Source organism: Aegilops tauschii, chromosome 7 (genome assembly GCF_002575655.3).
Source record: "Aegilops tauschii subsp. strangulata cultivar AL8/78 chromosome 7, Aet v6.0, whole genome shotgun sequence".
Taxonomy (NCBI): domain Eukaryota; kingdom Viridiplantae; phylum Streptophyta; class Magnoliopsida; order Poales; family Poaceae; genus Aegilops; species Aegilops tauschii.
Window position 1 is genome coordinate 454,153,258 of NC_053041.3, and position 16,087 is coordinate 454,169,344.

Genomic DNA, 16,087 nt, shown 5'->3' on the forward strand with positions numbered 1-16,087 from the left:
TGCACCGCTCCACAGGGTACGTCGACACCACCCTACTGATGAGTTCCCCGAAATCACTGATTATTGAAGGATGCCCTTTGGAAAAGATTATTCCCATCTTCTCTAGTGACGACAAATGACGTCTGTACGTGGAGTTTTGGATATATTTCATTCCCTGCACATGAGGGATGAGAAAATGGATGAGTGAGTTTATTTGCGTGTTTTTCGTAGATTTGATTTTTCAATACTCTTTTTCGAAAATGGGGGATTTCCCGGCCTCTGCATCAAAACGATGCATACGGCCATCTTATTGAACAAATAAATAGGTTCCAACAAGGTCTTAAAGTCTCCAAGTGAAAATAAAAAGAGGCTCACACAGAGCTAAAAAGGCTAGAAGCCAAACTAGCCAAATAAAAGACGCCACAACCAGCTGGCAAAAAAGAGATAGGAAAACTAATTGCCTATCCTATTACATGACCGCCATCCAAACGGGTTGAAGATATTCCAAGCTATCATCTCCCAGCGGATAGATCCAGTAACCAAACGCTCCCTCGCCTCCGCGGAGTGAGTAACGACCACGAACGGATCAACGTCGTGGCTCGGAAAATAACCTGCAAAAAATGAATGCGTGTTGTCCTGAACCTGCAAAAAATGAATGCGTGTCGTCCTGTTAAAAACCAAATCATTTCTGCAATTCCAGAGTGCCCACAACAAAGCACAGGCTCCTACGCGGATCTGTCTCGCTAAAGCGGGCTCTATCCCGTTAAGCCACGTTCCAAATAACGTGTTGACAGAACTCGGTGGAGTAATATTAAAAGCAATATGAACCGTCCGCCATAAAACTTTGGCTAGCGGGCAATCAAGAAAGAGGTGTTTGATCGTCTCATCCCGATCATAGAAACTACACCTAGTAGGTCCTGTCCAATTACGCTTTGTCAAGTTGTCCTTGGTTAAAATAACTTGTTTATGGAGAAACCACATAAACACTTTGATTTTCAAAGGGACTTGGACAACCCAAACATGTTTGGAACTAGGAATCGAGCTTGAATTGATAACATCAACATACATTGATTTAACTGTAAATACTCCAGACCTAGTAAGCTTCCAGCGTAATTCATCAGACTGTTGAGAAAGCTGAACCTCCATCAGTCTCCTAACTAGACGGAGCCATTCTTCCCAACGATTCCCACTAGCGCCCTTCGGAACCGAATATTAAGGGGGATAGATTGAAGTACCGTTGCAACAAACACCTCACGTCGTTGAACAATACGTTACAAAGACGGGTATTGAATGGCTAAGGGTGTCTCTCCGAGCCAAGTATCCTCCCAGAAACGCGTACTAGCACCGTTACCAATAATAAACTTTGTCCTATTAAACAGGGACAGTTTGACTTTCATAAGCCTTTCCAAAAAGGTGAGTCAGTCGGCCTTCCTGTCACCTGAGACAAAGTTTTGGTTTGAAGATACTTGCTACGGAGGATTTGCACCCAAGTGGCATCCGTCTCACTAGATAACTTCTATAGCCACTTGCTGAGAAGGCATCTGTTTTTAACTTCAAGATTCTCAATACCAAGACCCCCTTGGTCTTTCGGTCTACAGATGATATCTCATTTGGTAAGACGGTATTTTCTTTTAATTTCACCACCCTGCCAAAAGAAACGTGATCGATAAAAGTCCAGTCTTTTCCTAACTCCAACTGGGACTTCGAAGAAAGACAAAAGAAACATAGGCATACTCGTGAGAACCGAATTAATCAGTATTAATCAGCCTCCGTAAGACATGAGCTTGCCCTTCCAGCAACTCAGTTTCTTTTCAAATCGGTCCTCGATGCACTTCCATTCTCTGTTTGTCAGCTTACGATGGTGGATTGGTATTCCTAAATAAGTGAAGGGTAATGCCCCCAAATCGCACCCAAACAATTGCCTATAAGCCTCTTGTTCGTCATTGGCTCTCCCAAAGCAGAACAACTCGCTTTTGTGAAAGTTAAACTTTAAACCGGTCAATTGTTCAAATAAGCATAACACCAGCTTCATATTTCTCGCTTTGGCCAAGTCGTGCTCCATAAAGATGATTGTATCATCAGCGTACTGAAGGATGGACACACCTTCGTCAACGAGGTGAGGTACCAGGCCACCCACTTGACCAGCCTCCTTAGCCCTCCCTATCATAATTGCCAACATATCAACAACAATGTTGAACAGGATAGGAGACATCGGATCCCCTTGTCTCAGGCCCTTATGTGTCTGGAAATAATGACCTATTTCGTCATTCACTTTAATTCCAACACTCCCTTTTTGCGTATACGATTCAACCTGGCGGCGCCAGGCTTCATCAAATCCTTTCATACGCAATGCCTGTTGGAGGAATGGCCATTTGACTTTATCGTACGCTTTCTCGAAATCCACCTTAAAAACAACTCCATCTAGTTTTTTCGAGTGAATTTCATGGAGCGTTTCATGAAGGACCACCACCCCCTCTAGGATGTTTCTGTCCGGCATGAAAGCGGTTTGGGAATGCTGCACCACAGAATGCGCAATCTGTGAGAGCCGATTAGTCCCAACCTTGGTGAAGATTTTGAAACTAACATTGAGAAGGCAGATCGGCCTGAACTGCTCGATTCTCATAGCATCCGTTTTCTTAGGAAGCAGTGTTATTGTTCCAAAATTTAAGTGAAATAATTGAAGCTGTCCAGAGAATAGATCGTGGAACATTGGTAGCAAATCCCCCTTAATAATATGCCAACACTTTTTGTAGAACTCCGCCGGGAAACCATCTGGCCCGGGAGCTTTATTGTTTTTCATCTGCGCTATAGCATCAAACACCTCCTTCTCCGAGAACGAGGCAACCAAAATATCATTATCATCAGCAGTCAGTTGAGGCACATCCTCAATCCTGGACTCATCGAGGGACACACAACTTTCCTCCGGAGGTCCAAATAACTGCTTATAATACTTAGTTATGTAAAGTTTTAGGTTGTCCTGTCCTAAAATAGTTCCTTCGTCTTGTTCAAGCTGAAAAATTCTCTTCTTTCTGTGCTTGCCATTAGCGATCAAGTGAAAAAAATTGAGTGTTCGCGTCCCCCTGGACAACTTTGCGGACCTTAGCCCGCAACGCCCACTTCAATTCTTCTTCGCGGAGAAGTTCTTTCAACCTCATCTCAGCATCAAGTTTAACCTGCAGCTCTGCGGCTTGCAAGATCGTGGATTCGGCTTTTAAATCTAGGGACTGAATAAGAGAAAGGAGCCTTTCCTTTTCAACCTTATAAATCCCACTAAGGTGCTTAGCCCATCCCCGTAGGAAACTTCTCAAATGCCTAATCTTATTCTGCCAACGCTCAACAGACGTCGTACCTCCTGCATCCTTAGCCCATTCCCTGGTAATCAGATCCAGGAAGCCTTCTCGTTCAAACCATGCCAGCTCGAAAGAAAAGGTGTTTTTGTTTCCCACGTGGTTTGGCTCACCAGAGTCCACGAATAAAGGTGTGTGATCCGAGATACCGCGCGAGAGAACCTGGACCGTTACGAGAGGAAACTTCTGTTCCCACTCAACACTCGCGAGGACTCGATCAAGCTTTTCATACGTCGGATTTGGCAAAGCATTAGCCCAAGTAAACTTTCTACCGGAAAGCTCTATCTCTCTCAGATCCAAGCTTTCAATAATGGTGTTGAACATAAACGACCATCTACCGTCAAAATTATCATTATTCTTTTCTTCTCTCCTCCTAATGATGTTGAAGTCACCCCCAACTAAAATTGGGAGCTGCTCGGATCCACAGATTCGAACAAGGTCCGCTAAAAACTCCGGCTTAAGCTCGGGCTGCGCGGCCCCATACACCGCCACCAGTGCCCAGTTAAACCCATCAGCTTTGGACCTGACACGGAACTTAACCGCGAAGTCCCCCATCACAACTCTTCGGACTTCCAGCGACTCGCACCTCACTCCAAGCAAGATCCCACCCGATCTTCCTCGCGGAGGAAGGCAATGCCAATCAAAATCGACACCGCCCGATAACGAACAGTTTTTCAATACGACTTATCTCTTGAATCATGCGTTCAAATCACGAACAGTTTTTCTTGATGTGCTCCTCATATCAAGATTTTCAAAATCGAAACTCATGTTAAATATATTTGGAAGAAGAGGAGAAAGTACATGCCCTAGAGCCACCATCAAGAGTTCGGGCAGTGCTACAACAACAGGTTGCCACACAAACCGCAACATGAATCAGATAAGAAAGTGCCTAGTCAGGTTCCAGGGGTCTATGCATCAGGTTGTAGATCTTGCACTTCTGTGCTGCATTCCCGAGCTCGATGTCCTTTTTTGATTATCAGGTGCGGCTGCGCCGGAGTAGAAGAGATGCCCTAGAAGATCCGATTGTTGCGCTCCTACAAGTGTGCCACCAGACGAGGTTTAGCAGTGATATTAAATATATTTTGATGAATCTTTTTCAGAAAATGCTCTCAAAGTGAATTAACATGTGCTTTTAAATTGTATTAATTCGTGCTTCCTAGTGAAACTAACTTGTGCTATCGTATGGTGAAGCACAATAGTGCTCTTCGAGAAAGCACACATGTACTCCCTTCCCAAGTAAACTAACTTGTGATTTCCCGTTCACGGTGAAGCGCACAGGTGCTCCACCCAAGACACACATGTGCTCCAGCGTGAAGCACATATATCACAATATACCACTACTTCAGCGTGAGGCATACATGTGCTTACCAAGTAAAATAGTGATTCCCCGCGCGTGGTGACACGCAAATATGCTTCACTTGGAAGCACAATACACCCGTACTTCCGTGCGAAGTACAAATGTGCTCCATGTAAAAGGCTGAAAGCACACTTGCGCTCTACGCAGGAACACAATACACCCGTGCTCCTGACAGGTGAAACCAAATAAACCTAGAAAATAATATCAGAAAAATGAAAAACCCAGAGAAATGTGGGAAAAATAATCACAATAAATAAATAAATAAACACTTCAGTGGGGAAGCGACTAGCACGCGACACGTGACGGCACTGGGACGCACCGTGTGGACCTCTGGAGTGCTCCCACAACCATAAATGACCTCTCGGAAAAACATAGAGAGTACACTTTAACTAGTTGCTATCTGAATTTTTTTTACGACATCGACCAAAATCATCACTAAATGCACGACAACCATGAAGGAATGGCCCAAGGAGGGGGTTGACCAAAATCATCGCTAAATGCACGACAACCATGAAGGAATGGCCCAAGGAGGGGGTTGACGAGTCATATTTAGTGCACATGTTTCCAAGTAGCGACGCAACACGTACCATCTCTGTGTGCGTTTCCTTTGTATGGGCCGACCCATACTCATTTTTATTCCACCAGTTTTGGGAAGCTTCTAGAACCTTCCTTGAACCGGGTTTACTTTTTTTCTTTCTTTTATCCCTTTTTTTCATTTTTCTTTTCTATTTTCCTATTTCCTTTTTATTTCTTCATTTTCTTTTTTTCCTTTTCTTTCTTTCATGTTAAGCTTTTTTACTTTTATTTTCTCTTCATTTTTGTTCTTCATTCTTATGAGCATCTTTCAAATTCGTGGACATTTTTTGGAATCATAAAAAAATTCAAATACATGAATATTTATTGAAATCATAAATATTTTTTGAAATCATGAATAATTTTTAATCAATTTTGTAATTCACGAACAATTTTTGACAATTTTAAAACATTTATGAAATTTTGAAAATTTTGTTGAACCCCCACAAATATTTCTTTAATCGGTGAAAAAAAATTAATCGACAAACATTTTTGAAAATTTGGTTACAATATTTGAAATTCATGAACATTTTTTTGTTTTTGACGAACATTTCTTGACTGCATGAACATTTTTTGAGTTGATGAACTTTTCAATAAATTTGGGAACAATTTTTTAAATTAACATTTTTTGTATTTTTTTTGAAAACTTCCTAAAAAATTGTGAACATTCTTTATGATATCCCTAATATTTATCAAATTCGCAAATTTGTTTTGAATATTTTTTTTCGCATACGCAACACTTGCGTATCATTATTGATAGAAGGAAAGATGATGAGTACAAGGAAGGGTACAACACAATACACGGACGCAAGATGGCGTGTACGTGATGCCATGAGAAAAAATAAAGGGGGGTTCTCGGCCCGAACAGGGGTACAACACAACTAAACCCAACAGGCTCAGAAGTAGAAGGGCGGGCCGAAGCCGCCATTAAAGCTAACATCACCAAAGCCAACCACAGGGACACCGCGAGCGAGCAAGATGGTGCCTATAGGAAGAAGAACGATGCCGAGACGTCGTCGCCATCCGATCCGAAGGACTAGACCAAGGGTTCCCCATGTGCTCGAAGAGGGGCGTTGATGAGGGCCATGACAGCGCCTTCAAGAAGGAAACGGCACCCGCGGATGTCGCCGCTACCAGCATCGGCAAGCCAAGCATGGATTTCGCCCTGACATGAGTCTGAGCAATCCCATAGCCGCCAGGTGGAAAATCAAAGATAAGGAAGTCAAGCCGCCGGTCGGAACCACCACCTCAGGAAGGTGGTTGGGGCTGCACTTGTCGTCGGAGGATGGCATCGGGCGCCGCCAGACCACGAGCAATGGATCTGGCGCAAGGCAAGGTGTGGAGTTGGATGTGGTCGGGGAGGCAATGGGCAGAGAGAACCAACGTAAGGAAAGCGAGAACAGTCGGCAACGCAAGTGAGCAAGGAACTGGAAGTGATGCAGATTTGAGCCGCCGACGCCATAGCCATCAGGACACCGACGAGCTGACGAAGCGGGAAGGAACGTCGCTACCAGGTCGTCGGGGCTGAAACTGCACCGGTAGAGGATGTCGGCAGAACCGTGGACACTAGAAGACGTAGGTCCTGGAAAGCTGGGCCAGAGCAGCGTTGACAAAACGCCTGCTGCGAGGTCACACGTGTCGACCACCCCACCAGGCCGGCGCACCGCCAAGGGCAACTGCCGCTGGGAAAAACCACACGACCTCAAAACCACCAAACCGAAGCCAACACCATAGCTTGGAGGCAGACGCCCACGTGGATGAAACAACCCACTTCCGTCGAGGCAGGCACGCAGCGCCCAGCCAACAAGGCCCCAGCATGGCCGCAACAGTTGTGCCTGCACCCGGCCAACAACAACAGACGAAGCAGAGGAGCTAGGCTGTGCCATCGGGGGAACTGCAGCGGAGGAGTAGCAGGGCCGAAGCCAGCAGGGTAGCACTACCATTCTGTAGCAACGCTCGAGGGCAAGGGGAAAGCAGCAGTCCGAGGGCACCTCCCGAGTAGCATGGCCGGTTCTCGGGGAGGGGGAAGGCGCAACGCCAGCGCCATGGGGGAATGAACCCGCCCTACCACCACCATCCCTGGGCTCCGCTCGGCTTCGCCGGTGAGCCCTTCGGTGATGGTGACGCAAGGAGAGGTCGTGAAGGAGGCCGCTGGCGACGGCTAGGGTAACCCCCCGTGTCACCACAGGAGGGGCAACATGGGAGGTAAGTGATGAAGCTATGTACCTAGGGTAGGGTCATAGGCCTGACCTAGACACCCTCCCCTAAGACATCACCCTAAAGTCAGATGCATTCAAGGGATAGCATCATGCACTCGACCAGAAGCTTTCCACTCGGAAAGCTCGATATCACTCGACCGTAGCAGAAACCACTCGACGGACAGAAGATCTAAAGTCACTCTGCATAGCAACGGTCGGATGTTTACTTCATAGACTTAATGGTCATTTATGTCGCTTTATTACTGGCGTTACCAGTAACGCCGTCTCTTTATGTACATTGAACCCTGTGTAGCTGAGGGCCGGAGGGGTCTGGCGAACTCTATATAAGCCACCCCCCTCCTCAGGCACAAGGGTTCGCACCCCCACTCTACTGTCAGTCATAGAACCACGACAGTTGGCGACCACCATGGGGCAGGTGTCTTAGCAACTTTTTGGTGAAGTTGCGTTTTTCTTGATTCTCATCATCATGGTTTCTGGCGGAGAATTGGCTGAGGGCCGCGAGATCCGTCTCGGCGCGCTCGTCTTCGTCGCCGACGACTCCGCCTGGCTCCAGGAAGCTCCACTCGACGTCGAGGCGCTCCCCGTCCGCGGGGCAATGCACTTCCGCGCGTGCGTCCGCGGCGTCCTCCTCCGGCAGCCGTCGACCCAGTATCGGTCGGTTCCTGTGGCGTCCTCGCTCCCCACTGTACGCCGGCGCAAGCGATCCAGTCAGTCGCGACTCCAGTGGTGGGTGAGACACGCAGTGGCTCGTCAATCGGCCGCCCCACAAGTCGCGGCAATAGAGCCCGATGAAACTCTCTACGGCCTGTTCGACCTGTCGACTGGCTCCATAGAGACTGCATCCGAGTGCGACAGCAGCGATCCCGCGGCAGAAGTCCTAATGGTCAACGGACCACGCAGTCCTTTTGGCTTCCCCCGCGATGATGGCGGTGATGGCGGCAGCGATCCGTCGCGTGCTCATGAGGAGTACCGCCCTGAGCCCCTTTCTTCGCAGCAGAGGGAAGAGCTTCGACGCCGCAATATGGATGCACTTTACACTCCCATCGTTGGGGAGACCCCTGAGGCCCGGGCCTTGGAGGAGGTGCGCTTGGCCAACTTGGCTGAACGCACTCGACTGGATAACCTCCAGCGTGCTCTCGACGAGCGTGCTCGGCAGCGGATTCCTGATTCCAGTCGATGACAACTTTTTCCACCTCCACTGCAGGTATACCGTACTCTGATTGAAAATCTCACTGCTACGGCCCGTATAGCAGAGTCAATTCAGCCCTCCCAGTCGGAGGCTGGCCGAGGTTTGATGCAGATTCGGGCCTTGCTCCGGGCAGCAGGGGAACAGAACACATCAGTATCTCAGTCGCGGAATAGGACTCATAGCAGGTCTGTGATGGCGGATACAGTTCAGTCGGCCCACAACCCAAGATCGCCCCCGAGGGGTGAGGGACGTGAGCCCCGGCAAGATCGGTACAGAAACCATGAGCAATATGATCCCCGACTCGGTCGTGATGACCGTCGTTGAGTGCCCACACCTCCTCCGAGGAGTGGATCGTATATGCCTCGGCAATATGATGACAGACGCCCTCACAGTGGCGAGCGCAGAGGTCCAGTCGACCCCAGGGAGCCAAGCTTTGATGCGAGATCAATTCTTGTTCAAGGTCTGGTTGACAGGAACAGGGCACACAGAGAGGGTCGTGATAGAGACCAGCTGACTGGCAGCAGGGTACATGTTTCAGGTCCTGAGTGTTTCAGCAGAGCCATCAGAGCTGCGGTGATTCCTCCCAACTTCAGGTTGGCGACTGGAGTCAGCAAGTTCACTGGTGAGTCCAAGCCTGATACTTGGCTTGAGGATTACCGAGTGGCGGTGCAGATCGGTGGCGGTAATGATGAAGTGGCCATGAAGCACCTTCCTCTAATGTTGGAAGGCTCGGCCAGAGCATGGCTGAATCAGCTGGCACCTGGCAGTATATTCAGTTGGGAGGAGCTCGCCCGAGTGTTTGTTAGAACCTTTGAAGGCACTTGCAAACGACCAGCAGGGCTAACAGAATTGCAACATTGCATGCAGAAACCGAGTGAAACTTTGAGAGATTTCATTCAGAGATGGACCACTTTGCATCACACAGTGGAAAATGTATCTGAACATCAAGCAGTTTGTGCCTTCAAGGAAGGCGTGAAGTATCGGGAGCTGGTCCTGAAATTCGGTCGGATAGGAGATATGTCTTTGACTCGGATGACGGAAATAGCCACTCGATACGCTAACGGAGAAGAAGAAGATCGACTCCGTAGCGGGAAGGGCAAACCAGTCGGTCAAGACACCGGCGGTGGTAATTCTAATCGGAAGCAGAAGCGTAAAGCCGAGCCAGCTGCACCCGGTGAGGCTTTAGTTGTGGCTCAAGGGAAGTTCAAGGGGAAGCCCAAAGGACCTTGGACCCCCAAGAAAGTAAAAGATCAAGCCGGAAATGATGTGTTGGACTTACCATGCCACATTCACACCAAGAAGGATGAAGAGGGTAATCTGATTTACCCAAAGCATACCACTCGACAATGTCGGCTCCTGGTCCAGCAGTTCAGAGAGAAACAGCCCAGCGAAAAGGAAAAGGAGTCAGACAAGGATGAGGACAAAGATGGGGATGATGATGGTTTCCCTCACGTCGACTCCACTCTGGTGAGTTTTGCTGATGTCGAGAGCAAAAGTCGACTGAAAGTTATCAACCCGGAAGTAAACATGGTTGCTCCGGCAACACCCAGTGACTTGAAGTGGTCTCAGGCTCCCATCACGTTCGACCAGTCTGATCACCCAGCACGTGTAGCCACCCCTGGGAGGCAAGCGTTGGTGGTCGATCCAGTTGTTGGAGGCACCCGACTGACCAAGGTGCTCATGGATGGTGGAAGTGGTTTGAATATTCTGTATGCAGAAACCTTGAAGGGGATGGACATTCCGATGTCCAAACTTAGTGAAAGCAACATGAGTTTTCATGGCATCATCCCTGGAAAGAAAGCCGAATCACTCGGCCAGATCGCCCTTGACGTGGTTTTCGGTGATTCCAAGAATTATCCTAAGGAAAAGTTGACATCTGAAGTAGTGGATTTCCAGAGTGCTTATCATGCTATTCTGGGTAGGCCCGCCTATGCACGTTTCATGGCTCGACCGTGTTACGTGTACCTCAAGATGAAGATGCCTGGTCCCAGAGGTGTGATCACAGTCACTGGCAATCGGCAGAAGGCAGAAGAGTGCCTCCAGAAGGGCTCGAAATCGCTGATGCACAAATGGCAGCAGTTGAATTGCAAGAATATCAGAAGAACGCATATCCGAGTGATTTGCTGCGAGCCAAGAAGCCTGCCACGGATTCTGCATTTCAGTCGTCCGGTGAAACCGAGCTAGTTCATATTCACCCGACCGATCCCAATGCTGCTCCTACTCATATTTCAACTACACTCGACAGCAAATAGGAAGAAGCGCTCATCCAGTTCCTCCGTGAGAACTGGGACATCTTTGCATGGAAACCTTCTAACATGCCAGGTGTACCCAGGGGACTGGCTAAGCACCGTTTGCGAGTCGATCCAAAGGCAAAACCTGTCAAAGAACATCTCCGTCGGTCCGTCGTGGAGAAGAGAAAGACAATCGGCGAGGAAGTGGCTCGGCTCCTGGCAGTTGAGTTCATCCGAGAGATTTACCACTCCGAGTGGCTCACCCATGTTGTGATGGTCCCCAAGAAGGACGATTCACTCCGCATGTGCATTGACTTCAAGCATATCAATCGGGCCTGCCCGAAAGATCATTTTCCTCTCCCCCGCATCGACCAAATTGTCGACTCAACTGCGGGGTGTGAGCGTTTGTCTTTTCTGGATGCATATTCCGGGTATCATCAGATCCGACTGTGTGGACCCGATGAGATTAAAACGGCTTTTATCACCCCGTTCGGGTGCTTTTGCTATGTCACCATGCCATTCGGCCTCAAGAACGCTGGTGCCACATTCATGAGGATGATTCAGAAGTGCTTGCTCACTCAAATCAGTCAGAATGTGGAAGCATATATGGATGACATCGTGGTCAAGTCACGTAAAGGTTCCGACCTGCTGACTGACCTCGCTGAAACCTTTGCCAACCTAAGAAGGTACAATATCAAGCTTAATCCATCAAAGTGCACATTCGGAGTTCCTGGTGGAAAATTACTCGGTTTTCTCGTTTCCGAACAAGGGATCGACGCAAACCCAGAAAAAGTTGGTGCCATACTCCGGATGAAGTGTCCTGTGCGTGTGCATGATGTCCAAAAGCTTACTGGTTGTTTGGCCACCTTGAGTCGATTCATCTCTCGCCTCGGTGAAAAGGCCTTGCCTCTTTACCGACTAATGAAGAAGTCTGACAAATTCGAGTGGACTGATGAAGCTGATGCAGCGTTTGCAGAGCTCAAAGCCCTGCTTTCCACCCAGCCGGTGCTTGCTGCTCCAATCAGCAAAGAACCTTTACTGCTTTATATTGCAGCCACTGGACAAGTTGTTAGTATGGTGCTCACGATCGAGCGGGAGAAAGAAGGAAAAGCCTATAAAGTTCAGCGCCCAGTGTACTATATTTCTGAAGTCTTGACTCCGTCCAAGAGGAGATATCCACATTATCAGAAGCTTGTTTACGGAATTTACATGACCACGAAGAAGATTGCTCACTATTTCTCAGATCATTCCATTACAGTTGTCAGCGACGCACCATTGTCTGAGATTCTGAACAACAGAGATGCAACTGGTCGAGTGGCCAAATGGGTGATGGAACTCCTTCCATTGGATATCAAGTTTGAGGCAAAGAAAGCTATCAAGTCCCAAGCAATAGCAGATTTCCTCGCCGAGTGGATTGAGCAGCAGCAACCGACTCAGATTCTCTCGGAGCATTGGACTATGTTCTTTAATGGATCCAAGATGCCGAATGGTTCTGGTGCTGGGGTAGTACTGGTATCCCCCCGAGGAGACAAGCTCAGATATGTTCTCCAGATTCACTTTGATTCCTCCAACAATGATGCTGAATACGAAGCACTCCTTTATGGGTTGCGTATGGCCATTTCACTCGGCGTCCGTCGCTTAATGGTTTACGGCGACTCAGATTTGGTGGTTAATCAGGTAATGACAGAGTGGGACGTCAGGAGCCCGGCTATGACTGGTTATTGCAATGCAGTAAGAAAGTTGGAGAAGAAGTTTGAGGGGTTAGAGCTCCATCATATACCCCGACTGAAAAATCAAGCAGCTGATGACTTGGCAAAGATAGGTTCCAAGAGGGAGGCCATTCCCAGCAATGTGTTTTTGGAACATATTCATACACCTTCAGTTCAGGAAGATCCTTTCACAGAAGAGCCCCCACAGCCTAAGAGTGCCACTGATCCGACTGAAGTTGAAGTCCCAGCCGTGGTCGACATGATCATGGAGGCTTTGGTCATCACTCCCGACTGGACAGTGCCATACATTGCATACATTCTTAGGAAAGAACTCCCAGAGGATGAAGAAGACGCTCGGCAGATTGTTCGTCGATCCAAAGCATTTACTGTGATAAGAGGATAGTTGTTCAGAAAAAGTGCAACTGGAGTCAGCCAAAAGTGCATAACACCAGAAGAAGGTCGAGTGATCCTCAACGACATCCACTCGGGGACCTGTGGTCACCATGCGTCATCTCGGACCATTGTGGCCAAAGCATACTGAGTAGGATTTTATTGGCCTCGGGCAAATGAAATGGCAAAGGACATAGTCGACAAGTGCGAAGGTCGCCAGTTTTACTCCAACATGTCTCACAAGCCTGCATCTGCTCTGAAGACCATTCCACTCATCTGGCCTTTTGCTGTCTGGGGATTAGATATGGTTGGACCTCTGAAGACTGGCAGGAGTGGCTTCACTCATGTGCTCGTGGCAGTCGATGGATTGAAGCCAAACCTATCAAAAATCTTGAAGCCAGTACTGCTGTCAGCTTCATCAGAGAATTGACATTCAGATATGGTGTGCCGCACAGCATCATCACTGACAATGGGTCGAACTTTGATTCTGATGAGTTCAGAGCTTTCTGCGCTTCCCAAGGCACTCGAGTCGACTATGCTTCAGTCGCTCATCCCCAGTCGAATGGACAAGCAGAAAGAGCGAACAGATTGATTCTCAAAGGATTGAAACCCTGATTGATGCGTGATCTCAAGCATGCAGCAGGCGCCTGGGTCGATGAACTTCCATCAGTGCTTTGGGGATTGAGAACTACACCCAATCGGTCGACTGGCCGAACTCCATTCTTCTTGGTCTATGGAGCTGAAGCTGTACTTCCGAGTGACTTGCTTCACAATGCACCCCGAGTCGAACTTTTCTCAGAAGCTGAAGCAGAGCAAGCACGGCAAGATGCAGTGGACCTCCTGGAAGAAGAAAGAGAGATGGCTCTAATCCGGTCGACCATTTATCAGCAAGACCTACGTCGATTTCACGCCAGAAACGTGAGAGGTCGAGCCTTTCAGGAGGGAGATTTGGTTCTTCGAGTGGATCAGCAGAAACCACACAAGCTTGCCCCAGCTTGGGAAGGTCCCTTCATCATCACCAAAGTGCTCCACAACGGGGCATACCACCTCTACAATGTCGAGCACGATAAAGACGAGCCACGCGCTTGGAATGCGGAGCTGCTCCGCCCCTTTTATACTTAAGCACTCGGCCTGTTGAGATGTAATAAGAAATGCCTGTTTAGTTTGTTTATCAAAGACAGAGTTTTACAGTTATCTAAAAATGATTGTCATTTTGTATTCTTCTGTCTAAAATCCCCCAGTGGGTGACTTAGCTACGAATCTGTTTCACCTAAGTTTCAAAAACTCCTACCGAGTGGTGAGCCAGCCTCTCACTCGGGGGCTTAGCTGCGAATCTGTTTCGCCTAAGTTTCAAAAAATCCTACCGAGTGGTGAGCAACCCTCTCACTCGGAGGCTTAGCTGCAGTCCAGTACTCGCCTAAGTTTGTAAAATCCTACCGAGTGGTGAGCAACCCTCTCACTCGGAGGCTTAGCTGCAGTCCGGTACTCGCCTAAGTTTGTAAAATCCTACCGAGTGGTGAGAAACCCTCTCACTCGGAGGCTTAGTTGCAGTCTAGTACTCGCCTAAGTTTGTAAAATCCCACCGAGTGGGGAGCAACCCTCTCACTCGGAGGCTTAGTTGCAGTCCAGTACTTGCCTAAGTTTGTAAAATCCAACCGAGTGGTGAGCAACCCTCTCACTCGGGGGCTTAGCTGCAGTCCAGTACTCGCCTAAGTTTGTAAAATCCTACCAAGTGGTGAGCAACCCTCTCACTCGGAGGCTTACCTGCAGTCCAGTACTCGCCTAAGTTTGTAAAATCCTACCAAGTGGTGAGCAACCCTCTCACTCGGGGGGCTTAGCTGCAGTCTAGTACTCGCCTAAGTTTGTAAAATCCTACCGAGTGGTTAGAAACCCTCTCACTCGGGGGCTTAGCTGCAGTCCAGTACTCGCCTAAGTTTCAAAGAATCCTACGAAGTGGTGAGCCAGCCTCTCACTCGGAGGCTTCGCTGCAGTCCAGTACTCGCCTAAGTTTGAAAATCCTACCGAGTGGCGAACAACCCTCTCACTCGGGGGCTTAGCTACAGTCCAGTACTTGCCTAAGTGTAAAATATGTTCCGAGTGAGAACCGGCCTTCTCGCTCGGAGTCTTGGCTGCACGCTCCATCCCGGTCCAGAAGGACGACGAGGTGTAGGTCGACTGCGACCTTCTCCTCAGAGCTGCGCCATAAATACAATGTACGCTCCATCCCGATCCACAAGGACGACGAGGTGTAGGTCGACTGCGACCTTCTCCTCAGAGCTGCGCCATAAGTACAATGTACGCTCCGTACCTATCCGCAAGGACGATGAGGTGCAGGTCGACCAAGTTCCACTCGGAGGCAAACACAAACATATTCAGAGATAAGCCAAGTTCAGATAAATCCTAAGGTTCCGGACCACGGATAAAAGTGCTTGGGCGTCAGGCCCAAAGGAGTTTAATGACTACAAAATCACTCGGCATTCCGAGGCAAATTTAAGGTGGGACATAAAGTTTGTTCACTCCGCAGGAGGAGGGCTAGCAGGCCCGACGAACTCGTCCAGGTCAATTCCGTCGGCAATCCGAGTGGCAGCAGCAATGAAACTCCATGAAGGATTGGAAGTCATGCTTTTTGGTATTGGCAACCTTGATCGCCGCCAGCTTCTCTTCTCGAGCTTCCTTGCAGTGGACACGAACAAGCGACAGAGCCACGTCAGCACCGCATCATGCAGAGGATTTCTTCCATTCTTGGACTCGACCAGGGATCTCATTGAGTCGAGTCATCAGAGACTCGAGGTCATTTTGAAGCGTCATCCTTGGCCAGAGCGCCGTGTCAATGCGCGACACCGCGACCTTCAGACGAGCGAGGTAGTCAATGACGCCAGCAACACGAGATTCCAGTCGGAGCACGTTCATGGCAGCTTCATCCTTCACGGAAGAGCGAATGGGGTCCAAGCTTGTTTTGACTCGCCCAGTTTCTTCATCGAAGTTTTGACAAAATTCTGCACACACAATGCAATGATGAGTTGGTGATTATATGTTGAGTCGACTGTAACAGACCAGTCGAGCAAAAGAAGGCACCTTCAAGCATGGTGAACA

At 48.6% G+C, this 16,087-nt stretch overlaps 1 protein-coding gene across 1 annotated transcript; it reads right to left on the reverse strand.

The window, feature by feature from the left end:
* Positions 1–3,020: 3,020 nt before the first annotated feature.
* On the reverse strand, positions 3,021–3,881 carry LOC141027258 (uncharacterized). The gene has a single exon (XM_073504247.1). The coding sequence runs from the start codon at positions 3,879–3,881 to the stop codon at positions 3,021–3,023; it is 861 nt and encodes a 286-aa protein (XP_073360348.1).
* Between the last annotated feature and the right edge of the window lie 12,206 nt (positions 3,882–16,087).

What these genes read in the sequence shown, in the direction of transcription:
- LOC141027258 (XM_073504247.1), bottom strand. Translation starts at nt 3,881, where the DNA reads ATGGGGGACTTCGCGGTTAAGTTCCGTGTCAGGTCCAAAGCTGATGGG.